Below are 27,632 nucleotides of genomic sequence, written 5' to 3'. Positions count from 1 at the left end.
GTTCGCCCGGTATAGGCTCCGGTGTCTCAGCTCCGTCTGTTGTATTGGACTGATTTTTTTGTAGGAGGCGTGTCCCTTGCTGCAGCACTGGCCAATCGCAGCGCACAGCTCATAGCCAGTCTATGAGCTGTGTGCTGCGATTGGCCAGCACTGCAGCAAGGGACACGCCTCCTACAAAAAAATCAGTCCAATACAACAGACGGAGCTGAGACACCGGAGCCTATACCGGGCGAACGGAGCGGCGCCCAGGCATACTAGTAAGTGCAGGGGGACCCCTGGGTGCCGCTCTGCCCACAGATAGAGTTAATTTTTAGTTTGTATACGAGTGAAAGGTCCTCTTTAAGGAGGCTAATAGTTATTAAATAAAAAGTAAAAAAAAAAAAAAAAAGTTTAACCCCCCCCCCCCCCAATATAGAAAACAATATATCGCGATATATATCGCATATCGCACATGCTTAAAATGATATTGCAATATAGATTTTAGGCCGTATCGCCCACCCCTACTTTACAGAGACCCTGATGGATTACAGGGTGGTCTGTAATCATGGAAACGAGCAGTGTATAATATGATGGAAAAAATGAATCCAGCCAGTAAAGGAAGCAATATGGACAATCACAATACATTAGTAACTGCCTTGTATTAACTTTCTCTACATGATAAATGCCACTTTGAAGTGAGAAAACTTTCCTCATCCGTCACATTGTCATTATATGCACCATATTTATTTAGCACGGTTCTGTCTTTCAGGCATACAGAGCTGGATCTCCCATATTTGGACCTTTCAGAGTTTGTGGCTGACATGAACGTGCTGATGGCTCTTATTATCAATGGCCCCATGTAAGTAGTATAGAAAAGGGTAGTAGGTTGCACTTGGCTCAACATTTAAGCATAATTGGAGAGATTTGTCAAACTGGTATAAAAAATTAAGGAAAACTGGCTTAGTTGCCCATAGCAACCAGTCACATTCCAAAGGAGCGCTGAAAAGTGGGATCTGATTGGTTGTTATGGGCAAATAAGCTAGTTTACTTTTACAACAGTTTTAATAAACCTCTCCCTATGTGCTTCTTTGTATAAAGGTTAGGTCATGTTCCATTAGGAAACACAGCTATTAAAGGGAACCTGTCACCGGGATTTTGTGTATACAGCTGAGGACATGGGTTGCTAGATGGCCGCTAGCACATCCGCAATACCCAGTCCCCATAGCGATTTGATACATATGCAAATTTACCCGAGATGAGTCCTGTACCTGACTCATCTCACGTATAGGACTCCTCTCAGGTTAATTTGCATATACACAAAATTCCGGTGACAGGTTCCCTTTAAGAAATGTGCGCTTAGGCTACTTTCACATCTATGTTTTTCCTTTCAGTTATTGAGATCTGGCAGAGGATCTCAATACTGGAGGAAAGCGCTTCAGTTTTGTCCCCCATCATTGTCAATGGGGACAAAACCGAACGGAATGCTCCAAAATGCATTCCGTTTTGTTTGATTGCGTTCCCATACCGGAGAGCAGACCGCAGCAAGCAGCGTTTTTCTTACATAATGTGAGTCATATAATGTTACATAATATAAGTCAATGGTGCGGGATCACAAAAGAAAACGGATCCAACACCTATTGACTTACAATGGTTTTAATGCCAGATCCGTCTTGGCTATTTTAAAGATAATACAACCGGATCTGTTCAACGGATCCAGCATGTGTGAAAGTAGCCTTATTCTGTTTCAGCGCATCTCAGCTCTATTGAAGTTTATTGGGCTGAGCGTGATACCAAGCACAGCCACTATACGTATGTACAGCTCTGTGATTGGTAAGCTGTGAGGAACGCCAGGAGGTTAAGTCCCAGGCCAATCATTGCAAATCTGACGTATAACTTTATGTGGTAGTAACTCTGGAAAGCTTTTACTTATCCACGCCATTCTGAGATTATTTTCTCGCGACACATTGTAGTTCGTGTTAGTGGTAAATTTGAGTCAATACGTTTTACCTTTATTTATAAAAAAAATCCTAAATTTGCTGAAAATTTTGAAAAACTCAATTTTTTTAATTTTAATTTCTCTGCCTTTAAGACGGATAGTGATACATCATAAAATAGTTATTACTTAGCATCCCTTATATGTCTACTAGGGCTTAAACAATTACTCGATTGAAATCGAATAATTCGACACAAAAAATCCTCAATGTAAATTTTTTGCATCGAGGATTCATTTGTGTCATATGACCATGGACCGTGAGTGAAGCGCTTGCTATTACTCACCGCTCCGTGGTCACCCGCCGGCCCGTTCTGCGCTGCACTTTCCTCCTGACACATCTTCAGGACATAGTGCACGTAAGCTTGCACTATGACTTGATGCTGTCTGACGTCAGGACGAAAGTGCGTCGTGCAGAGAAGTAGATAAATGAGCTGTGGAGCGGCGCCTCTACAGGAAAGGTAAGTATTTTATTTCACTGGTGCTGGGGACATGGCTAGGAGGGGGAGATGGTGGCCCTGGGGGGGGCAAGCTGATGGCACTGGTTAACCTGATGGCACTGGGGGTCAGCTGGTGGCATTGAGTGGTAGCTGGTAGCACGGGCAGCTGGTGGCACTGGGGGGGGGGCAAGCTGATGGCACTAGGGATCAAGCTGATGGCACTGGAGGGGCAGCTCGTGGCACTGGGGGGGAAGCTGATGGCACTGGGGGACACAGCTGATGGCACTGAGGGGGCAGCTGATGGCACTTGGGGGGGCAGCTGATGGCACTTGGGGGGGCAGCTGATGGCACTGGGGGGGCAGCTGATACCACTAGGGGGGGGGCCTGATGACATGGGGGAACCTGATGGCATGGAAGCTGATAGCATGGGGGGGGGGGGGGGGCTGATGAATTTTTATAAAGAAAAACGTTCTTTTAGTTTGTTTTTTGTTATTAGAGTACTCATTTAATCGTTGGATTAATCAATAGAATACTCGATTACAAAAATAGTTGATAGCTGCAGCCCTAAATTGTCTACTTTATCTTGGCATCATTTTGTAAACGCCATTTTTTATTTTTATTTTTTAAGAGAACGCTTAGAATTTTAGAAGCAATTTTTTTTTATTTTCAAGAAAATTTCCAAAACCCACTTTTTAAAGAACCAGTTCAATTATGAAGTGACTTTAAGGGGCTTACATAATTGAAACCACCTATAAATTACCCAGTTTTAGAAACTACACCCCTAGTTATTCAAAACTGATTTTACAAACTTTGTTAACCCTTTAGGTTAGGGGTGCACCGAAATGAAAATTCTGGTCCGAAACCGAAACCGAAAATTCAGGATACCCCTTGACCGAAACCGAAACTGCCTTTTTGCCCAAATACTTTTAAAAGACCCCCCACCCCATAACAGTGCCATCCACAGACCCCCACCCACCCCATAACAGTGCCATCCACTGACCCCCCCCCCACCTCATAACAGTGCCATCCACAGACCCCCACCCACCCCATAACAGTGCCATCCACAGACCCCCCCACCTCATAACAGTGCCATCCACAGACCCCCACCCACCCCATAACAGTGCCATCCACAGACCCCCCACCTCATAACAGTGCCATCCACAGACCCCCACCCACCCCATAACAGTGCCATCCACAGACCCCCCCACCCCATAACAGTGCCATCCACAGACCCCCACCCACCCCATAACAGTGCCATCCACAGACCCCCACCCACCCCATAACAGTGCCATCCACAGACCCCCACCCACCCCATAACAGTGCCATCCACAGACCCCCACCCACCCCATAACAGTGCCATCCACAGACCCCCCCACCTCATAACAGTGCCATCCACAGACCCCCACCCACCCCATAACAGTGCCATCCACATACCCCCCCACCCCATAACAGTGCCATCCACAGACCCCCCCCCCCATTGTACAATTAATAGAAAATAGCGGGGAGGGACTGGGAGGAGGAGCTGGGGGCCGGTGCGTTCACTGTGCTCCGGCCCCCAGCTCCAGTAGTTATAAAAAGTGTGCAATTAATACGGATTCTATTCATGAGGCCTCCTCTACGCACATCCTACTCACAGGGCTGTGCTGGCCGGCCGGGCAGACGAGCGGCAGCGTCACGACTGACGTCACATGCCTGCGCCGCCTCCTTCATTCAGAAAGTAGGCCGGGCACATGACGTCAGTGCATACTTTTTTATGGTATCGAAATCCAGTAAAATTTTGGGTATTGTGACAACCCTAGGTAAGACGTGTTTTTTTAATTTTTATTATACAGTAATTCTTCAGGTTAGGAGCCAATAGCTCCTTGATATTTTTTTAGTCTGGAGCCCTGTGTAGTGAGCATCTTGGCCCAACAGGCATTTGAAATTTTAAAAATGCACCCAACAATTTCTTAACCATTTTCTCTTGAATACGGCAGCAAAAATCTATTCATGGCAGATGGTGCAAAGTGAGAATTGCAGTTTTTCCACACATATGCCATTTCAGTGCCCAATATGTTGTGCCCATTGTGTGCCAGTGTAAAATCAGCCCTCCTATTATTATGCCACACTTCCTGGTTTTAGAAACACCTTACGTATGGCCCTAATCTTTTGCCTGTACATACCAAAGGGCTGAGGAGTAAAAGAGCACCATGCACATTTGAGATGCATTGTGATTTACCATCTTTTTGCTGACAACTGCAGAGGGTCTGGGGTGAAATAATAAATAGAAACCCTGAAAAATTACCCCATATCGGAAACTATACCCCTCAAGTTATTTATCAAGGCGTGGTGTGAGCATTGTGACACCACAGGTGTTTTTGAGAAATCAATGAGCAGGGGACTAGCGATGCTAGCGGATACAGCAGGGGTCTTGATGCCAATCAAACAAGCGCAGCTTCTGCACCCGCCCAATCAGCGCGCTGGTCATGTACTGCACTAAGATCCTGCGGGTTAAAAAAAGAGGAATGAGGGCCCTACTCTCAAGAGCTTACAATCTATGAGGAGAAAGTGTTCATTTTGTACAGTGGTTCAGCCATCTTAACCAGTAACCTGCCTGATATCTGTAGTGCTTTTGAAGGCAGATTCAGAAGAATGATATTAAGGGTGGGGGATGAATTGAGAGTCTGATAAGGGGATAGGCCATCCTAAAAAAGTATTTTTAGGGAGCACCTAAAAGTGTCTATGTTGTGACTTAATTGCCTGTGGTAGGGCATTCCAGAGAACCAGTTCAGGTGCCTGATGAAGAAGAGGGACCCACTTTGAAATGCGTTGCACAAGCATTTTAATTTATACGCTTTTAACAAATAAACTACTGTGTTTTAACTCACGAGGAACATTTAGCATTTTTCTACTGATATAACACTCTATGGAAAACCAGTAAAAGTTAAGCCCAAAAACGTCATCCCAAAATAAATAAGTGAAGTTTTAAGAAAAAAAATCAGATACCTAAGACAGGTGCAGCAACTCTTTACGGTAATAGTCAGGATTAGCTGCTGTAAGCTGTAAATAACTTTCTTTGTTGAGGACAGGAGCTTCTTCAGGGTCTTGCATAGTACATATATGTACCAGAAAAATAAAATGAATCTGCCCCTCACCTGGTATCCAAAGGAGCAGCTCATCCTGGCATAGACATGAGGCAGTAAAGAAAATGTATACCGCAGAGAAGCAACTAGACAACCAATGCAGATGTTTTACCAGAGAAATGGCCATATCGATTGGTTGGATCTGAGTCTGAGGTATTATATGTTGAGTCTAGTTTCAGCTTATGATGGCCCAGAAAAAAAACATTGTATGTTTAAAGTATTGTATCTTGAGGGACCACTGTATTGTGCATTACTCCAAATATTTGTATTTTTTATTAAATTTGTAGGATAACTCCTTTAACCCTTTCCTGACATATGTCGTACACGTACAGTGGATTTTGGGTCTTTTAAGATGGCGCCTGCTCAGTAGCTGAGCTGGAACCATAACTGCCGGGTGCATGCTATTTGACATTTCAATTGTGTTCCTGGTGTTTGAACAGCTTCCCTGTAGCAAGATCGCGAGAGCCGTTCAGTTGTTATGACAGCTTTGGGCCTTTTGAAGGCTCTGAGGCCTTCCATAGTAAAGTTCCTATTAAGCCCTGCCTGTGACAGTGTTTGATAGGAATGTAGTGATTCTCTCACAGACTGCAGTGGTAAATCATTGCAGTCTATAGGAGAAGTGATCAGACAATCGCATGTTAAAATATCGCAAAAATAAACTAAAAATAAATGTAGAAAAAAGTTTTAAAAAATATAAAACTTTAGATCACCCCCCCTTTCCCCGTTTTAAAAATAAACAATTAATAAAAAAATAAAGATCATTTTCATCACTGCATCTTAAAATGTCCAAACTATTAAAGTATAAAGGTATTTGTCCCGAACAGTAAACAGCATAATGGGGAAGGGGGGAAGAAAATGTCTGTTTTGCTGTTTTTGGTTGCTTCACTTACCCCCCCCCCAAAAAAAAAAAAAATAACTGAATAGAAAGTGATCAAAAAGTCATACACATCCCAAAATGGGATCTATATAATATACAAATCTCCCCTCAAAAAATGAGCCCTCACACAACTCTGTAGACTTTGACGTAAAAAGTTTTCGGGGCTAGAAAATGGCAATGCAAAGAGAAAAAATATTAAATTAATAATATTAATATTATAATTACATAATCTTATGTTCACTTCTTTACAGTAAGTCATTTTGCTACCGGCGACTGCAGTATCTCAGTTCTCGTTTCCAGATGCATGTTTTGTTGAATGAGATGAAAGAGTTAGCCGCTCAGAAAAAGGTGCCCCACAGAGACTTTTACAACATCCGTAAGGTGTGTGCATTTCCAGTCTGTTATTTAGCTTTGGAAGCCGACTGTATGGAAACACTTACTTTGAGCTCTCCTTCTAAAGGTGGACACACACATTCATGCAGCATCCTGCATGAATCAGAAGCATTTGTTGCGATTTATCAAGAGGGCAATGAAAAAGAATTTGGGAGATATAGTTCATGAAGAAGGAGGAAAAGAACAGACACTGCGTCAAGTCTTCCAGAACATGAACCTAACAGCGTATGATCTCAGTGTGGACACTCTAGATGTGCATGCGGTGAGAATTATATTTATACATGGGAAATGATAAGTTCTGTATGCGCTCATTTTGAGTAGTAAGGCGAGATATATAGTAGCCTATCTCCTTAAGTCATCATCAGTATTATGAATAGGACCTCCTACGTACTTAGGGTGTTCTTAGCATGTGTCACTTTAGGTGCTTATAACTTTGAAATACTTTTTTGTGATGTGACACATTGTACTTCATGTTAGTGGTAATTTTGAGTTGATAGGTTTTACTTTTACTTATTTTTTTTTAAAATTGACAGAACATTTGGAAAAATCTGCAATTTTCTAAATTTGACTTTCTTTTAAGTCATATAGTGATACCTCATAAAATAGTTATTATTTACTATTTACTATATGTCTATGTTGGCATCATTGTGTTAATGCCATTTTATTTTTTTTAGGACGTTGGAAGCTTAGAGTTCTAGAAGTAATTTTTCACATTTTCAAGAACATTTTCAAAACTGACTTTATTAAGGACCAATTTAGTTCTCAGGTGACTTTGAGGTACTTACATAATAGAAACCAAGCACAGATGACCCTATTTAGAAACTACACTGAACAAAAATGTAAAGGCAACACAGTTTTGCTCCCATTTTGCATGAGCTGAACTCAAAGATCTGAACCATTTTCTACATACACAAAAGACCCATTACTCTCAAATATTGTTCACAAATCTGTCTAAATCTGTGTTAGGCTACTTTCACACTAGCGTTCTGCTGTCCGCTCGTGAGCTCCGTTTGAAGGAGCTCACGAGCGGAGCAGAACGCTTCCGTCCAGCCCTGATGCAGTCTGAATGGATGCTGATCCGCTCAGACTGCATCAGTCTGGCGGCGTTCAGCCTCCGCTCCGCACGGCCAGGCGGACAGCTGAACGCTGCTTGCAGCGTTCAGCTGTCCGCCTGGCCGTGTGGATCCGTCCAGACTTACAATGTAAGTCAATGGGAACGGATCCGCTTGAAGATGACACCATATGGCTCAATCTTCAAGCGGATCCGTCCCCCATTGACTTTACATTGAAAGTCTGAACGGATCCGCTCAGGCATCTTGCGCACTTAGAAATTTTTCTAAGTTATTAATGCAGACGGATCCGTACTGAACGGAGCCTCCGTCTGCATTAATATGATCGGATCCGTTCAGAACGGATCCGATCAAGCGCAAGTGTGAAAGTAGCCTTAGTGAGCACTTCTCCTTTGCCGAGATAATCCATCCCACCTCACAGGTGTGGCATATCAAGGTGCTGAATATTGCATAGGTGTGCCTTAGACTGCCCACAATAAAGGACCACTCTGAAATGTGCACAGTTTTGCATGACTGGGGTGGGGGGTCCAGAAAACCAGTCAGTATCTGTTGTGGCCACCATTTGCCTCACGCAGTGTAACACATCTCCGTGGCATAGAGTTCATTAGGTTGTTGATTGTGGCCTGTGGAATGTTGGTCTACTCATCACGGTATCTTTGTGCATTTTCGTTTTCCATAACATACGCTTGCCCATACCATAACCCCACCGCCACCATGGGCCACTCGATCCACAACGTTGACGTCAGCAAACCGCTCCCCCAAACGACGCCACTTACGATGTCTGCCATTTGCCCTGAACAGTGAAAACCGGGACTCATCCGTGAACAGAACGCCTCTCCAATGTGCCAGATGCCATTGAATGTGAGCATTTGCCCACTGAGGTCGGTTACGACGACGAACTGCAGTCAGGTCCAGACCCCGAAGAGGACGACGAGCATGCAGATGAGCTTCCCTGAGACGGTTTCTGACAGTTTGTGCAGAAATTCTTTGGTTATGCAAACTGATTGTAGCTGCAGCTGTCCGGGTGGCTGGTCTCAGATGATCATAGAGGTGAACATGCTGGATGTGAAGGTCCTGGGCTGGTGTGGTTACACGTGGTCTGCGGTTGTTAGGCCTGTTGGATGTACTGCCAAATTATGGTAGTGAAATAAACATTCATTGTATGGGCAACAGCTCTGGTAGACATTCCTGCAGTCAGCATGCCAATTACACGCTTCCTCAAACGTTGCAACATCTGTGGCATTGTGCTGTGTGATCAAACTGCACATTTCAGAGTGGTCTTTTATTGTGGGCAGTCTAAGGCACACCTGTGCAATATTCATGCTGTCTAATCAGCACCTTGATATGCCACACCTGTGAGGTGGGATGGATTATCTCGGCAAAGGAGAAGTGCTCACTAACAGAGATTTAGACAGATTTGTGAACAATATTTGAGAGTAATGTGTCTTTTGTGTATGTAGAAAATGTTTCAGATCTTTGAGTTCAGCTCATGCAATGTGAGCAAAACCGAAAGTGTTGCGTTTATATTTTTGTTCAGTGTATGTCCCTCAAATTATTAAAAACTGAATTTAGAAACTTTGTTCCAAGGGTATCAAAGGGGTTGTGCACCTTTTTTTTTGGTGGGTCGTTGGCAAACCCCTCCTCTTTGGCAGACCTGTGAAGGGAAGCATAATTACCTATTTACTAGAGCTGGATTCCAACTCTCGGCTTATTTTCTTCTTGGCTTCTTCCCTTGGCTCCCAGGATGTAAACTTCTGTTTTAATGCTGCTGCAGCTAATCGCTGGCCATAGATTATGAGGAGCTAGAGGAATGTGGGATCCTCTTATCCCTTGCTAGCCATATCTGTTTCAGCGGCAATGATGATGTGTGCCTCATCAGCTGAATACACTGGGATGATTGAGACATTTGAATTTTTTCCAGAGATGTGTAAATGTGTGTGATTCACATGTTTGTGTTATTACAGGTGAAGGGGCTTTACTAACCCTTTCAGGACCCTACCATCTGACATGTGTTACTTTATGTGGTAATAACTTCGGCACACCAAAATGAGAGGGTTCAGCCGACATTAATTGAATGTACAGTATATTGCCTGTGTGAAGGATAACACCACCGTGTCACTAAGAATATACAGTTTCTGGTGTGATTTTAGGGGTGTTTATTAATTTGAGGTCAATTTTAGGAAATGTTCCTAGAACTGATTCCACGAAAGTCTCTATACTTCACTAAAGTGCTTCTTTCCTCTTTGAACAGAATAGGGAATAAAATGTCATGACTACACGTAAAAACACCTAAATGTGCTGTTTTTAGAAAGGTTGCAGCAAATGCAAGTTTTCCGCACACTAACATTTGCCATTGCGGTATCAGTTGCCTAGAAAAGCAAAGAACAAATCCACAGAAAGCTAGCCTCACTGGTAAACCAGCTTCTGCTGAAATCATTCCTTGTATCATATTGTCTAGTAAGACAGAAAAAATGCCAATCGGCATACTGGGAAGATATTTTTAAGTCCAATGGGTTAGGCCTCATGCACACGACCGCTCCGTTTTTTGCAGTCCACAAACCGCGGATCCGCAAAAAACAGAAGTTTACGGAACGGGCGGCCCATTGTAGAAATGCCTATTCTTGTCCGCAAAGTGTGGACAAGAATAGGACATGTTATATTTTTTTTGCGGGGCTACGGAACGGAGCAACGGATGCGGACAGCACACAGATTGCTGTCCGCATCTTTTGCAGCCCCATTGAAGTAAATGGGTCCGCATCCGAGCCGCAAAAACTGTGGCTCGGATGCGGACCAAAACAACGGTCGTGTGCATGAGGCCTCAAATCTGCTTATCTAGCAAATGGAAACTGTGTATGTCGCCATCTGTGGTCAGTAGGTGGCAGTGCCAACCTGTCATTGTTGTGACTATAAATTGAGATTTTGTTTTCTTACGCCCATTTTTTTTTTTTTGTTCCCACAGGACAGAAATACTTTCCATCGATTTGATAAATTCAATGCCAAATACAATCCAATCGGTGAATCTGTTCTACGAGAAATCTTCATCAAGACAGATAACAAGGTGGCAGGAAAATACTTTGCCCACATAATCAAGGTATTATTCTACGAAGCATGCGCTTTGCCTTCAAACAGTATTTGAACCTTCCTGGATTGTCTGGGAGTCACACATAGAGCTCCTTGACCCCAAGAAGGGCAGTCTAGTCTCTACCAAAGGAATCTGGCTGAAGTTGTCAGTTACTGAGAGTGTTAGTTACACAGTTTAGATCTAAGTAAGATATGGTGTGATAGGAAATGGCTGGCACGTTTAATGGGAGCACTCTTTGGCTAATAGCGTTTTGGGGGACAGTCTCTGTCTGGGATTGTATAGGCTGGCTGACTCTGTATATGGGGACTCTCACTGCCATGCATTGTACATAGGGTCATTCTCTGACTGTAATATTTATAAAGGCACTCTTTGGATAGCACCATTAGCCTCTTCCTGCACCCGGATGTAATAGTAGATCAGGAGCCTCAGGTAGTTGGCGCTCCTGGACACATGTGCACTGACACTGTGCGAACAAACACTAGCTGTGGTACAGAGCCACAATACCACCACTATCGCTGGGATTAGAGATTACCCTGATCCAGCCAGTTAACTGTCTCAGTGCTGCAGTTAATCCCGATCTTGCCACTATACAATGGAATAGACTCCCTTATAGCCATAATTACTAGCTTCCACCATTTGCATCTGCACTGCAGCTGCCATGATTGGAGAAACATTTGAGCTTGTTAGTTAACCCTTCAAGTGTTGCCAAATAGTGAAACTGTACAAGGGGGTAAACCCCCCCCAAATCGTGATTGGCAGCCCCGGAGATATGATTCACAAAGATGATGTCACATTAGAGCCAGCATAGGGCCAGATACAGGTCCATAAATATTGGGATATCGACACAATTCTAACATTGTTGGCTCTATACACCACCACAGTGGATTTGAAGTGAAACAAATAAGATGTGCTTTAACTGCAGACTGTCAGCTTTAATTTGAGGGTATTTACATCCAAATCAGGTGAACGGTGTAGGAATTACAACAGTTTGCATATGTGCCTCCCACTTGTTAAGGGACCAAAAGTAATGGGACAGAATAATAATCATTAATCAAACTTTCACTTTTTGATACTTGGTTGCAAATCTTTTGCAGTCAATTACATCCTGAAGTCTGGAACGCATAGACATCACCAGACGCTGGGTTTCTTCCCTGGTGATGCTCTGCCAGGCCTCTACTGCAACTGAATTCAGTTCCTGCTTGTTCTTGGGGCATTTTCCCTTCAGTTCTGTCTTCAGCAAGTGAAATGCAGGAATCTGCAAAACCTCAACAGCTTCTTACAGAACCCTCCTCTGTATGTATGTAGGGATACTACACAGTACCCATTCATTCATTTCAGTGGGGACGCAAAAGATGCGGACAGCACACCGTGTGCTGTCCGCATCTGTAGTTCTGTTCCACGGTCCTACAAAAAAAGATAAGGCGTGTCCTATTCTTGTCTGCAATTGCGGACAAGAATAGGCATTTTCTATAATTGTTCCAGCCATATGCAGTCCGCAAATTGTGGAACATTCACGGGCCGGTTACCGTGTTTTGCGGATCCGCAAAACACTAGGACCGTGTGAATGTGCCCTAACAGTCACAGGCTGTTTATTGGGCTGTATCTGCGGCACAGTCTAATAAACATACTGTCATGACAGGCCTGGGATCCTTTGTTAGGCCCCCGTTGCCATGGCATCACATCAGTCCCCAGTACCCCACAAATGTCTTCACGAGGACCCATAGTGATATGGAGCCTCACTGTAGCCACCTAGAGACCACGGTCCCTGTGACTGTGGCACCTAGGGAGGGAAATGTCTGGGCTCAGAGTTACCTTCGATCTGGCCATTACAGCAGGAGTCTGCCCACAGTCAGTTTTGAGTTTCCGCTGTGATCTGGAGTGCGGTGTCAGCTCAGCCGGTGCAGAGTCTCTTCAGTCCTTTCCGCTCACACCGGGAGTAATTATATAGATGACAGGGACTGAAGAGAGCACAAAGAAACCAAATCATCAGACAATAAAAGGGCTATTTAAACAAATTCATTTATTTACCCAGCCCTAATTTATAACTAACTAGCAGAAGGACCCGTATTCGCACAGGTATATTTCATCTATTTCATCAGTTTGTGTGTGTCATTAAAAGATATCGATGCTATTCCCCATAACAGTGACCTCTACAGCACCCCGCCCCTTTAAAAGTGAACTCCAGTCCCCCACCCCTTAACCCCTCCACAGTGCCCCACTACTTTAAAATAGGACCTCCACAGCAGCCCATCCCCTTAACTTTGACCTTCACAGTAGTCCGCCCCTTTAACAGTGAGTTTCACAGCACCCCACTCCCTTGACAGTGACCTCCTCAGGGGCCCGCCCCCTTAACAGTGACCTCCACAGTACCCTGCTGCCTTAACAGTGACTTCACAGTACCCTGCTGCCTTAATATTGACCCCCACAGCAGTTGCCCCTTTAATAGTGGCCCCTGCCCCCTTAACAGTGACCTCTGCAGTGTCCACCCCTTTAACAGTGACCTCCACAGCTGCCTGCCCCCTTAACAGTAACATCCACAGTGAACGCCTCTTTTAACAGTGACCTCCACAGTGAACGGCTCTATAACAGTGACCTCCACAGAGCCCTGCCCCTTTAATGCTAGGGCTACACGACGACCTGTGTCGTACAACATTTTGTCTCAATTTTTATAATGATAGTCTATAGTGTCGCACTGCTACATGTGACATGCTGCGACGCGACAGTTGCAAAAAATCCATCCAAGATGGATTTATCTGTGACTGTCACGTCGCAGTATGTCACAGCCGCCTCCACAGCAGATAGTCCACGTACAAAACACTTGTTGTATAAAATATCATAAAATGGCGGTATGCATTAGATGGTGGTTTAACTGTTCAATCTTGTCATTCAACATAAAATGGTGGATATATTTCTCTCTTCAGTATCTGTACTCTCACTTTAAGTTATGTATGATCTCTCTGAGAGGTATATCTGAGGTCTAACTAATAGTTCACTTTGGTCGCAATTTGCAATATGCATTTGGCAGTAACTATTTGCAGATTGGTTGACTATGATCTGGTATGGTTGTATGCAGTTTGGATTGCAATATGGAATATGAACGGTTGCAATTGTGAACTTTGTAGTTTGCAATTGAATTTGTGGAACTGTAAGTAAACACACATATAATAGGTTCAGTTTACAGTTCTAATCACTATATTTACAGTAGGAACATTATATAGCTGTTTTAAATACCTATGTTGACCTCTCTGCTTCCATAAAACTGTCACTGCCTGCCCTGTGAAAGATCTGAGAAGATCGGATAGACTTGTAGCACGTGAGTCTATCTGACAGGTCTTTCAGTGTTTCCTTTCTGTTTGTTGTTGTAGGCAGGATCCCACCTCTCCACAGGCTCTGCTCTTTAGCTGTTTAAGAGGCTCTATTTAAGTCCGCCTCTTACTGCTGACTTTGCGGATGATATTTTCCTTCTGGAGTTCTATATCGGTTGTTTGTGGATCCTCTACTTCCTGCTCCATTCCCTCCTCTCTAGCTTTGGGGCCTAGTCTGTTTACCTGTTGCTGTTTGTTTACTTGGTGTTCCTCTTATCCCCATTTGCCGTCACAAAAATTTGATTTTTGTACTTACCGTAAACATCCGTTTCTCGTTCAATGCATTGGGGGACACAGCACCATGGGTATATGCCCAGATACCACTAGGAGGCACTAGACACCAAAAAGGTTGGCTCCGCCCAGGTGGGCTATACCCTCTCCACAGCACTAGGTTATTCAGTTTATACCAAAATTCTAATGGAACTTTGATGTTTTCTTGTGAAGTTCCCCCAAGGCAAAAACTGACTTTTATTCATATGTAAAGTAGGGCTCGCAAGTGCCCAGGGGCAGCGTTCACCTCGTTAGTGCCCAGGCTGTTCTGCGTCTTTTTGCCCCACCCTTCCTTTGTGTGCTCCTTCTCTGCAGCGAGCCTGCACTATCCATAGCTTTTGCCGGGGCATGTGCACTGCAATGCCCATTGTGGGACACAAATGAAGAGCGGGGCGGGCAGAGGAAGAGGCTGGGGCGGGGATATGACGAAAAGAGGTAGAACAGCCTGGGCACCAACGAGCTGAACGCCGCCCCTGGGCACTAGCGAGCCCTAATTTACATATGAATAAAAGTCAGTTGTTGCCTTGGGGGAACTTCACAAGGAAACATCAAAGGTACCATTAGAATCATAGACTGCTATGCTAGAGCGCTATGTAAGCGGTCTATAAGGTCAAAATCTGGTGACAGACTCCCTTTAAAACAGAGGGTGGGATCTATGTCCCCCAATGCATTGAACTAAAAACTGATTTTACGGTAAGTACAAAAATCAAATTTTCTCCAATGGCATTGGGGTACACAGTACCATGGGACATCCCAAAGCAGTTCTCAAGGGTGGGATAGAAATCTCTGCAAAAAAAAGGGTGCACAGGTACAGAAGAACCATAGGACCCAACAGGACCAGGAGAAACCCTAGCCAACTCCACCCAAGGTGGGAAATATAAAGCGCTAGAGGATAAGGAGCAAGGCTAGATGTCCTGCGCGAGAACCAAGAGTGCACTAGAGAGCCCAAGGAAGGATATAGAAGAACCAGGGTTCCCCCTGAGGAAACAGGGGTGAAGCACAGCAACGTCTGTTAGTAACCACCTAGCGCTCTTCATATGGAAGGACATAAGTTGAATCACTGGAGGCTAAATGCTTTAGAGAAATCATAACAAGGCTCACAAGGGAAGGGAGCGAGCCTTCTTTCACAGCAAGGAAGGGGGGAAAAGAAACACCTATGAGAAGGAGGGAACCCCTTCCTGCCATAGAAAAAACAGTCAACCCCCGGGAGAGGGGGTCCTAGGTAATGGTCAGGGGAAGGGAACGTAAAGACCTGCTTCCCCTATAGATGAAGCGACGAACAAGCCTCTGAAAGACATAATATCGCTGTGAAATGTAAGACCAGAGATATGCCTGGCCACCTAAAGTCCCAGGGAAAAAAGTAACCAGTCGCAGGACTTGGAAAGACAAGCTGAGGCCACTGGACTGAGAGATATTGGAGTAGACGAGGACTCCAAACAGCCTAAGGAGAAAAAGATCTCCAAAAGAGGAAATACTCTGTCCCAAAAGTGACCAATACAATGTAAACTGCAAACCATAGGACTAAACAACTGGGAATGAAAAGAGATGTTAGAGTCTCAAGAGGGCAACAAGCCTATTAGGGCCCAGGAGGGAAAAGGACCAAACCGGGCCCAAAGAAGCAGCTGTCATACCGAACCTGTGCGGTCAGAATGTCATGGGTAGCTTCCCCAGAAGGGAGCGGCCAGCTAGATGGTCTAAGAATTAGTGGAATCAGGGACTCCAAGCAGGATTACCCAGTCAGGGGTCCAAGAAGGGTCCACAGAACTGGACCACCTAAGGACAACAATAGCTAGAAAATAAAATAAACAACATCGGCCATGGTGACCTACCATCCCAAGTGTAGTGACTAGCAAACTGTGTACCACTGTCCCAGAAGGGGCAAGTACAGCAGCCTGGATTAGGTAAAAAAAATTGCCAAACATCCATATGTCAGAAAGGATGCAGAAGTCAGCAGGGGAAGCCAGGGGAGTCAACAATGACCTGTAGAAAACCAGCTACCAGCAGAGCACAATAAAACCCCCAGTGAAGGGGGAAGGAACTGACAGGTGCAGACAACGGCCAGGCCCAAGGGAACGGCCATTTGTCATGCAGCACAACTAATCAGAGAACATAAGGGAGTTCTAAGAACACCCGGACCAAGGCAGAACTACAGGACCATGTTCGATACCAGAGAAAGCAGCGAAAAAGTCCACCCACAGGTAGGTGTGTGGCATTCACTAGTCCTGTCACAGTCATATCAGAGAGGACGTCCAGTGAAGGCATTTGTCCTTGACCACCCAGATTCTGCATGGTGGAGGATATCCAGCGATGACCTGAACTGCAGTAGTGGCTGGTACTCACAACGCTGTGTACTTCTGCAGGATAGAACATCCAGTGGTGATCCCTGTACTCTGCCAGGATTGTGCCATGTAACTCTGTGAAGAGAAAACAAAGAAGCAGAAATAACGCGAGTACTCCATCGTGAAATGGGGTAACGCGGCTGTGCAGCATACAGTAGTACTTTACAGGGTTGACAAAGAACAATCCTAGCATGGCAGCCAACAACCTGCCCACGGAGGGAGAGCAGTTGTCTGGTGTATAACGGGACTGGGAAGTCTTATTAGGTAGTGCGTCAGGCAATGAGGAAAAATAATTTCTAGTACAGAGACAAAGAGAAGACCTAGAGGACCTGGATGAGGAGGAACTGCACCTGGTGTCAGATCTGAACAGGCCAGCCATATACTGAAACTAACAAAGCAACTCTACTCCGCCCAGGAGTAATGTGGTTGCATGGAGCTAATTATAATGAGTGTGGAACATAGCTACAGCATTGGAAATGCTACAGTATATGGAGGCTGTACAGGTACTCTACCAATAGGGGGAGAATACGGCTGTTTAGTGCAGACTTAAAACCAGACAGGTGTATAGGGTACAACATCTGGAGATGGTACCGGAACTCCATTTAAAGGGCTTCTGTCACCCCCCAAAAGTTTTTTTCATTTTTGGGCTAATTAAAATCCTTATAGTGCGATTATTCAATATATAGTGCTCTTACATTTTTCTGTGGTTTAGTTTCTTTAAAAACGGCACTTTTATAATATGTTAATTACCTGGCTACCAGCAAGTAGGGCGGTTGCTTGCTAGTAGCCGCCGCATCCTCCTTTAAAAAAAACGCCCCCTCCTGTTGATTGACAGGGCCAGCGAGCGCTCTCCTCCTAAGGCTGGCCCTGTCTGCGTTACAAATCTCGCGCCTGTGCCGTACCGGTCTTCAGTCGGCGCAGGCGCACAGAGGGGGACCTCGCTCGGCCGCTACTTCCTCAGTGCGCCTACGCCGATGACGTCACATCTACACCCTGCGCAGGTACTCTGAGGAAGGAGCGGCCGAGCGAGCGTCCTCCTCTCAGTGCACCTGCGCCGACTGAAGACCGGTACGGCGCAGGCGCGAGATTTGGAGCGCAGCCTTAGGAGGAGAGCGCTTGCTGGCCCTGTCAATCAACAGGAGGAGGGGGCGTTTTTTTTAAAGGAGGATGCGGCGGCTACCAGCAAGCAACCGCCCTACTTGCTGGTACCCAGGTAATTAACATATTATAAAAGTGCAGTTTTTAAAGAAACTAAACCACAGAAAAATGTAAGAGCACTATATATTGAATATAACTAAATTTAATGTGGATAAGTGCAAAATAATGCACCTGGGGCGTAAAAACCCAAGAGCAGAATATAAAATCAGTGATACAGTCCTAACCTCAGTATCTTAGGAAAGGGATTTAGGGGTCATTATTTCAGAAGACTTAAAGGTAGGCAGTAGGGATGAGCGAACTCGAACTGTATAGTTCGGGTTCGTACCGAATTTTGGGGTGTCCGTGACACGGACCCGAACCCGGACATTTTCGTAAAAGTCCGGGTTCGGGTTCGGTGTTCGTCGCTTTCTTCGCGCTTTTGTGACGCTTTCTTGGCGCTTTTTGAAAGGCTGCAAAGCAGCCAATCAACAAGCGTCATACTACTTGCCCCAAGAGGCCATCACAGCCATGCCTACTATTGGCATGGTTGTGATTGGCCAGAGCACCATGTGACCCAGCCTCTATTTAAGCTGGAGTCACATAGCGCCGCCCGTCACTCTGCTCTGATTAGCGTAGGGAGAGGTTGCGGCTGCGACAGTAGGGCGAGATTAGGCAGATTAACTCCTCCAAAGGACTTGATTAACTGATCGATCTGCAGCTGTGGATCATTGAGCTGCTGATCCTCAATTGCTCACTGTTTTTAGGCTGCCCAGACCGTTTGTCAGTCACATTTTTCTGGGGTGATCGGCGGCCATTTTGTGTCTTGTGGTGCGCCAGCACAAGCTGCGACCAAGTGCATTTAACCCTCAATGGTGTGGTTGTTTTTTGGCTAAAGCCTACATCAGGGTGAAGCTGTCACACCAAGTGCATTTAACCAGCAATAGTCTGTTTATTTTTTGGCCATATACTACATCAGGGGCAAGCTGCGCCTGTCACCAAGTGCATTTAACCCTCAATGGTGCGTTTGTTTTTTGGCTAAAGCCTACATCAGGGTGAAGCTGTCACACCAAGTGCATTTAACCAGCAATAGTCTGTTTATTTTTTGGCCATATACTACATCAGGGGCAAGCTGCGCCCGTCACCAAGTGCATTTAACCCTCAGTAGTGTGGTTGGTCAAGCTATCACACCAAGTGCATTTAACCAGCAATAGTCTGTTCATTTTTTGGCCATATACTAAATCAGGGGCAAGCTGCGCCCGTCACCAAGTGCATTTAACCAGCAATAGTCTGTTCATTTTTTGGCCATATACTACATCAGGGGCAAGCTGCGCCCGTCACCAAGTGCATTTAACCCTCAGTAGTGTGGTTGGTCAAGCTGTGACACCAAGTGCATTTAACCAGCAATAGTCTGTTCATTTTTTGGCCATATACTACATCAGGGGCAAGCTGCGCCCATCACCAAGTGCATTTAACCAGCAATAGTGTGGTTATTTTTTGGCCATATCCCAGTCTAATTCTGTCACTAAATCCATACCGGTCACCCAGCGCCTAAATACTAGGCTTCAAATTTATATCCCGCTAAATCTCTCGTTACCGCTGTCCTGTTGTGGCTGGGAAAGTTATTTAGTGTCCGTCAAAGCACATTTTTTGTTCTGGGTTGAAATACAATTCCCAATTTAGCAATTTAAAAATTTAGTGGTTTCTGCTGTATCAGAGCTATTTGAAATCTATCCCTAAAAGGGTATATAATATTCAAGGTGCACATAGGGACATTCAGAATAACTTCACACACCCGCTACTGTGCATTTCCAAGTCTAATTCTGTCACTAAACCCATACCTGTCACCCAGCGCCTAAATACTAGGCCTCAAATTCATATCCAGCTAAATCTGTCGTTAGTGCTGTAGCTGGGCGAGTTATTTAGTGTCCGTTCAAGCACATTTCTTGTTCTGGGTTGATATACAATTCCCAATTTAGCAATTTCATAATTTAGTGGTTTCTGCTATATCAGAGCTATTTGAAATCTATCCCTAAAAGGGTAGATCATATTGAAGGTGCACATAGGGACATTCAGAATAACTTCACACACCCGCTACTGTGCATTTCCAAGTCTAATTCTGTCACTAAACCCATACCTGTCACCCAGCGCCTAAATACTAGGCCTCAAATTTATATCCAGCTAAATCTGTCCTTAGTGCTGTAGCTGGGCGAGTTATTTAGTGTCCGTTCAAGCACATTTCTTGTTCTGGGTTGAAATACAATTCCCAATTTAGCAATTTCATAATTTAGTGGTTTCTGCTATATCAGAGCTATTTGAAATCTATCCCTAAAAGGGTAGATCATATTGAAGGTGCACATAGGGACATTCAGAATAACTTCACACACCCGCTACTGTGCATTTCCAAGTCTAATTCTGTCACTAAACCCATACCTGTCACCCAGCGCCTAAATACTAGGCCTCAAATTTATATCCAGCTAAATCTGTCCTTAGTGCTGTAGCTGGGCGAGTTATTTAGTGTCCGTTCAAGCACATTTCTTGTTCTGGGTTGAAATACAATTCCCAATTTAGCAATTTCATAATTTAGTGGTTTCTGCTATATCAGAGCTATTTGAAATCTATCCCTAAAAGGGTAGATCATATTGAAGGTGCACATAGGGACATTCAGAATAACTTCACACACCCGCTACTGTGCATTTCCAAGTCTAATTCTGTCACTAAACCCATACCTGTCACCCAGCGCCTAAATACTAGGCCTCAAATTTATATCCAGCTAAATCTGTCCTTAGTGCTGTAGCTGGGCGAGTTATTTAGTGTCCGTTCAAGCACATTTCTTGTTCTGGGTTGAAATACAATTCCCAATTTAGCAATTTCATAATTTAGTGGTTTCTGCTATATCAGAGCTATTTGAAATCTATCCCTAAAAGGGTAGATCATATTGAAGGTGCACATAGGGACATTCAGAATAACTTCACACACCCGCTACTGTGCATTTCCAAGTCTAATTCTGTCACTAAACCCATACCTGTCACCCAGCGCCTAAATACTAGGCCTCAAATTTATATCCAGCTAAATCTGTCCTTAGTGCTGTAGCTGGGCGAGTTATTTAGTGTCCGTTCAAGCACATTTCTTGTTCTGGGTTGAAATACAATTCCCAATTTAGCAATTTCATAATTTAGTGGTTTCTGCTATATCAGAGCTATTTGAAATCTATCCCTAAAAGGGTATATAATATTCAAGGTGCACATTGGGTCATTCAGAATAACTTCACACACACCCGCTACTGTGTATTTCCAAGTCTAATTCTGTCACTAAACCCATACCTGTCACCCAGCGCCTAAATACTAGGCCTCAAATTTATATCCAGCTAAATCTGTCCTTAGTGCTGTAGCTGGGCGAGTTATTTAGTGTCCGTTCAAGCACATTTCTTGTTCTGGGTTGAAATACAATTCCCAATTTAGCAATTTCATAATTTAGTGGTTTCTGCTATATCAGAGCTATTTGAAATCTATCCCTAAAAGGGTATATAATATTCAAGGTGCACATTGGGTCATTCAGAATAACTTCACACACACCCGCTACTGTGTATTTCCAAGTCTAATTCTGTCACTAAACCCATACCTGTCACCCAGCGCCTAAATACTAGGCCTCAAATTTATATCCAGCTAAATCTGTCCTTAGTGCTGTAGCTGGGCGAGTTATTTAGTGTCCGTTCAAGCACATTTCTTGTTCTGGGTTGAAATACAATTCCCAATTTAGCAATTTCATAATTTAGTGGTTTCTGCTATATCAGAGCTATTTGAAATCTATCCCTAAAAGGGTATATAATATTCAAGGTGCACATTGGGTCATTCAGAATAACTTCACACACACCCGCTACTGTGTATTTCCAAGTCTAATTCTGTCACTAAACCCATACCTGTCACCCAGCGCCTAAATACTAGGCCTCAAATTTATATCCAGCTAAATCTGTCCTTAGTGCTGTAGCTGGGCGAGTTATTTAGTGTCCGTTCAAGCACATTTCTTGTTCTGGGTTGAAATACAATTCCCAATTTAGCAATTTCATAATTTAGTGGTTTCTGCTATATCAGAGCTATTTGAAATCTATCCCTAAAAGGGTATATAATATTCAAGGTGCACATTGGGTCATTCAGAATAACTTCACACACACACGCTTCTGTGCATTTCCAAGTCTAATTCTGTCACTAAATCCATACCGGTCACCCAGCGCCTAAATACTAGGCCTCAAATTTATATCCTGCTAAATCTCTCGTTAACGCTGTCCTGTTGTGGCTGGGAAAGTTATTTAGTGTCCGTCAAAGCACATTTTTTGTTCTGGGTTGAAATACAATTCCCAATTTAGCAATTTCATAATTTAGTGGTTTCTGCTATATCAGAGCTATTTGAAATCTATCCCTAAAAGGGTATATAATATTCAAGGTGCACATTGGGTCATTCAGAATAACTTCACACACACCCGCTACTGTGTATTTCTAAGTCTAATTCTGTCACTAAACCCATACCTGTCACCCAGCGCCTAAATACTAGGCCTCAAATTTATATCCTGCTAAATCTCTCGTTAACGCTGTCCTGTTGTGGCTGGGAAAGTTATTTAGTGTCCGTCAAAGCACATTTTTTGTTCTGGGTTGAAATACAATTCCCAATTTAGCAATTTCATAATTTAGTGGTTTCTGCTATATCAGAGCTATTTGAAATCTATCCCTAAAAGGGTATATAATATTCAAGGTGCACATTGGGTCATTCAGAATAACTTCACACACACCCGCTACTGTGTATTTCTAAGTCTAATTCTGTCACTAAACCCATACCTGTCACCCAGCGCCTAAATACTAGGCCTCAAATTTATATCCTGCTAAATCTCTCGTTAACGCTGTCCTGTTGTGGCTGGGAAAGTTATTTAGTGTCCGTCAAAGCACATTTTTTGTTCTGGGTTGAAATACAATTCCCAATTTAGCAATTTCATAATTTAGTGGTTTCTGCTATATCAGAGCTATTTGAAATCTATCCCTAAAAGGGTATATAATATTCAAGGTGCACATTGGGTCATTCAGAATAACTTCACACACACCCGCTACTGTGTATTTCTAAGTCTAATTCTGTCACTAAACCCATACCTGTCACCCAGCGCCTAAATACTAGGCCTCAAATTTATATCCTGCTAAATCTCTCGTTAAAGGAAACCTGTCACCATGATTTAGCGCATAGAGCTGGGGACATGGGCTGCTAGATGGCCACTAGCACATCTGCAGTACCCAGGTCCCATAGCTCTCTGCGCTTTTATGGTGTTAAAATACCGTTTTTAGTGATATGCAAATTACCTCCTATGTGTCCTGTAGCCGGAGATGAGTCCAGCGGAAGGGAGCCCAGCACCGGCCCGCGTCCGCCGAATCTCCTCCTTGCCTGCTGACGTCATAGAGCTGCAGTGCCGAAATCTCGCGATGCGCGAGCTAGCGCATGCGTAGTTCGTTCCCTGTGCTGATTCCAGTACAGGGAATGAACATGATGCCGAGACTGCGCATGCGCTAGCTCGCGCATCGCGAGATTTCGGCAATGCAGCTCTATGACGTCAGCAGGCAAGGAGGAGATTCGGCGGACGCGGGGCGGTGCTGGGCTCCCTTCCGCTGGACTCATCTCCGGCTACAGGACACATAGGAGGTAATTTGCATATCACTAAAAACGGTATTTTAACACCATAAAAGCGCAGAGAGCTATGGGACCTGGGTACTGCAGATGTGCTAGTGGCCATCTAGCAGCCCATGTCCCCAGCTCTATGCGCTAAATCATGGTGACAGGTTCCCTTTAACGCTGTCCTGTTGTGGCTGGGAAAGTTATTTAGTGTCCGTCAAAGCACATTTTTTGTTCTGGGTTGAAATACAATTCCCAATTTAGCAATTTCATAATTTAGTGGTTTCTGCTATATCAGAGCTATTTGAAATCTATCCCTAAAAGGGTATATAATATTCAAGGTGCACATTGGGTCATTCAGAATAACTTCACACACACACGCTTCTGTGCATTTCCAAGTCTAATTCTGTCACTAAATCCATACCGGTCACCCAGCGCCTAAATACTAGGCCTCAAATTTATATCCCGCTGAATTTGAATACAATACATTGGGCCAAATAATATATTTGTTGTTGTGGTGAACCATAACAATGAGAAAAACATCTAGTAAGGGACGCGGACGTGGACATGGTCGTGGTGGTGTTAGTGGACCCTCTGGTGCTGGGAGAGGACGTGGCCGTTCTGCCACATCCACACGTCCTAGTGTACCAACTACCTCAGGTCCCAGTAGCCGCCAGAATTTACAGCGATATATGGTGGGGCCCAATGCCGTTCTAAGGATGGTAAGGCCTGAGCAGGTACAGGCATTAGTCAATTGGGTGGCCGACAGTGGATCCAGCACGTTCACATTATCTCCCACCCAGTCTTCTGCAGAAAGCGCACAGATGGCGCCTGAAAACCAACCCCATCAGTCTGTCACATCACCCCCATGCATACCAGGGAAACTGTCTCAGCCTCAAGTTATGCAGCAGTCTCTTATGCTGTTTGAAGACTCCGCTGGCAGGGTTTCCCAAGGGCATCCACCTAGCCCTTCCCCAGCGGTGAAAGACATAGAATGCACTGACGCACAACCACTTATGTTTCCTGATGATGAGGACATGGGAATACCACCTCAGCATGTCTCTGATGATGACGAAACACAGGTGCCAACTGCTGCGTCTTTCTGCAGTGTGCAGACTGAACAGGAGGTCAGGGATCAAGACTGGGTGGAAGACGATGCAGGGGACGATGAGGTCCTAGACCCCACATGGAATGAAGGTCGTGCCACTGACTTTCACAGTTCGGAGGAAGAGGCAGTGGTGAGACCGAGCCAACAGCGTAGCAAAAGAGGGAGCAGTGGGCAAAAGCAGAACACCCGCCGCCAAGAGACTCCGCCTGCTACTGACCGCCGCCATCTGGGACCGAGCACCCCAAAGGCAGCTTCAAGGAGTTCCCTGGCATGGCACTTCTTCAAACAATGTGCTGACGACAAGACCCGAGTGGTTTGCACGCTGTGCCATCAGAGCCTGAAGCGAGGCATTAACGTTCTGAACCTAAGCACAACCTGCATGACCAGGCACCTGCATGCAAAGCATGAACTGCAGTGGAGTAAACACCTTAAAACCAAGGAAGTCACTCAGGCTCCCCCTGCTACCTCTTCTGCTGCTGCCGCCTCGGCCTATTCTGCTGCTGCCGCCTCGGCCTCTTCCTCCGCCTCTGGAGGAACGTTGGCACCTGCCGCCCAGCAAACAGGGGATGTACCACCAACACCACCACCACCACCTCCGTCACCAAGCGTCTCAACCATGTCACACGCCAGCGTTCAGCTCTCCATCTCACAAACATTTGATAGAAAGCGTAAATTCCCACCTAGCCACCCTCGATCCCTGGCCCTGAATGCCAGCATTTCTAAACTACTGGCCTATGAAATGCTGTCATTTAGGCTGGTGGACACAGACAGCTTCAAACAGCTCATGTCGCTTGCTGTCCCACAGTATGTTGTTCCCAGCCGGCACTACTTCTCCAAGAGAGCCGTGCCTTCCCTGCACAACCAAGTATCCGATAAAATCAAGTGTGCACTGCGCAACGCCATCTGTAGCAAGGTCCACCTAACCACAGATACGTGGACCAGTAAGCACGGCCAGGGACGCTATATCTCCCTAACTGCACACTGGGTAAATGTAGTGGCAGCTGGGCCCCAGGCGGAGAGCTGTTTGGCGCACGTCCTTCCGCCGCCAAGGATCGCAGGGCAACATTCTTTGCCTCCTGTTGCCACCTCCTCCTTCTCGGCTTCCTCCTCCTCTTCTTCCACCTGCTCATCCAGTCAGCCACACACCTTCACCACCAACTTCAGCACAGCCCGGGGTAAACGTCAGCAGGCCATTCTGAAACTCATATGTTTGGGGGACAGGCCCCACACCGCACAGGAGTTGTGGCGGGGTATTGAACAACAGACCGACGAGTGGTTGCTGCCGGTGAGCCTCAAGCCCGGCCTGGTGGTGTGTGATAATGGGCGAAATCTCGTTGCAGCTCTGGGACTAGCCAATTTGACGCACATCCCTTGCTTGGCGCATGTGCTGAATTTGGTGGTGCAGAAGTTCATTCACAACTACCCCGACATGTCAGAGCTGCTGCATAAAGTGCGGGCCGTCTGTTCGCGCTTCCGGCGTTCACATCCTGCTGCTGCTCGCCTGTCTGCGCTACAGCGTAACTTCGGCCTTCCCGCTCACCGCCTCATATGCGACGTGCCCACCAGGTGGAACTCCACCTTGCACATGCTGGACAGACTGTGCGAGCAGCAGCAGGCCATAGTGGAGTTTCAGCTGCAGCACGCACGGGTCAGTCGCACTACAGAACAGCACCACTTCACCACCAATGACTGGGCCTCCATGCGAGACCTGTGTGCCCTGTTGCGCTGTTTCGAGTACTCCACCAACATGGCCAGTGGCGATGACACCGTTATCAGCGTTACAATACCACTTCTATGTCTCCTTGAGAAAACACTTAGGGCGATGATGGAAGAGGAGGTGGCCCAGGAGGAGGAGGAGGAGGAGGAGGAAGAGGGGTCATTTTTAGCACTTTCAGGCCAGTCTCTTCGAAGTGACTCAGAGGGAGGTTTTTGGCAACAGCAGAGGCCAGGTACAAATGTGGCCAGCCAGGGCCCACTACTGGAGGACGAGGATGAGGAGGAGGTGGAGGAGGATGAGGATGAAGCATGGTCACAGCGGGGTGGCACCCAACGCAGCTCGGGTCCATCACTGGTGCGTGGCTGGGGGGAAAGGCAGGACGATGACGATACGCCTCCCACAGAGGACAGCTTGTCCTTACCCCTGGGCAGCCTGGCACACATGAGCGACTACATGCTGCAGTGCCTGCGCAACGACAGCAGAGTTGCCCACATTTTAACCTGTGCGGACTACTGGGTTGCCACCCTGCTGGATCCACGCTACAAAGACAATGTGCCCACCTTACTTCCTGCACTGGAGCGTGATAGGAAGATGCGCGAGTACAAGCGCACGTTGGTAGACGCGCTACTGAGAGCATTCACAAATGTCACAGGGGAACAAGTGGAAGCCCAAGGCCAAGGCAGAGGAGGAGCAAGAGGTCGCCAAGGCAGCTGTGTCACGGCCAGCTCCTCTGAGGGCAGGGTTAGCATGGCAGAGATGTGGAAAACTTTTGTCAACACGCCACAGCTAACTGCACCACCACCTGATACGCAACGTGTTAGCAGGAGGCAACATTTCACTAACATGGTGGAACAGTACGTGTGCACACCCCTCCACGTACTGACTGATGGTTCGGCCCCATTCAACTTCTGGGTCTCTAAATTGTCCACGTGGCCAGAGCTAGCCTTTTATGCCTTGGAGGTGCTGGCCTGCCCGGCAGCCAGCGTTTTGTCTGAACGTGTATTCAGCACGGCAGGGGGCGTCATTACAGACAAACGCAGCCGCCTGTCTACAGCCAATGTGGACAAGCTGACGTTCATAAAAATGAACCAGGCATGGAT

General features: G+C 45.6%; 1 protein-coding gene across 7 annotated transcripts in view; it reads left to right on the top strand.

Annotated features, from left to right (window-relative positions):
• AMPD2 (adenosine monophosphate deaminase 2) overlaps positions 1-27,632 on the top strand; it is a 272,744-nt gene that overhangs the window by 193,830 nt on the left and 51,282 nt on the right. For all 7 annotated transcript variants that reach the window (XM_044288314.1, XM_044288315.1, XM_044288311.1 and 4 more), the window contains exons 8-11: positions 749-838; positions 6,660-6,789; positions 6,869-7,063; positions 10,831-10,962. In XM_044288314.1, coding sequence (XP_044144249.1) covers positions 749-838; positions 6,660-6,789; positions 6,869-7,063; positions 10,831-10,962 — 547 coding nt within the window. The remainder of the gene's footprint in view (positions 1-748; positions 839-6,659; positions 6,790-6,868; positions 7,064-10,830; positions 10,963-27,632) is intronic.

This window comes from Bufo gargarizans, chromosome 3, assembly GCF_014858855.1.
Source record: "Bufo gargarizans isolate SCDJY-AF-19 chromosome 3, ASM1485885v1, whole genome shotgun sequence".
In the NCBI taxonomy this organism is placed as follows: domain Eukaryota; kingdom Metazoa; phylum Chordata; class Amphibia; order Anura; family Bufonidae; genus Bufo; species Bufo gargarizans.
This window is presented reverse-complemented; position numbering and strand designations above follow the sequence as displayed.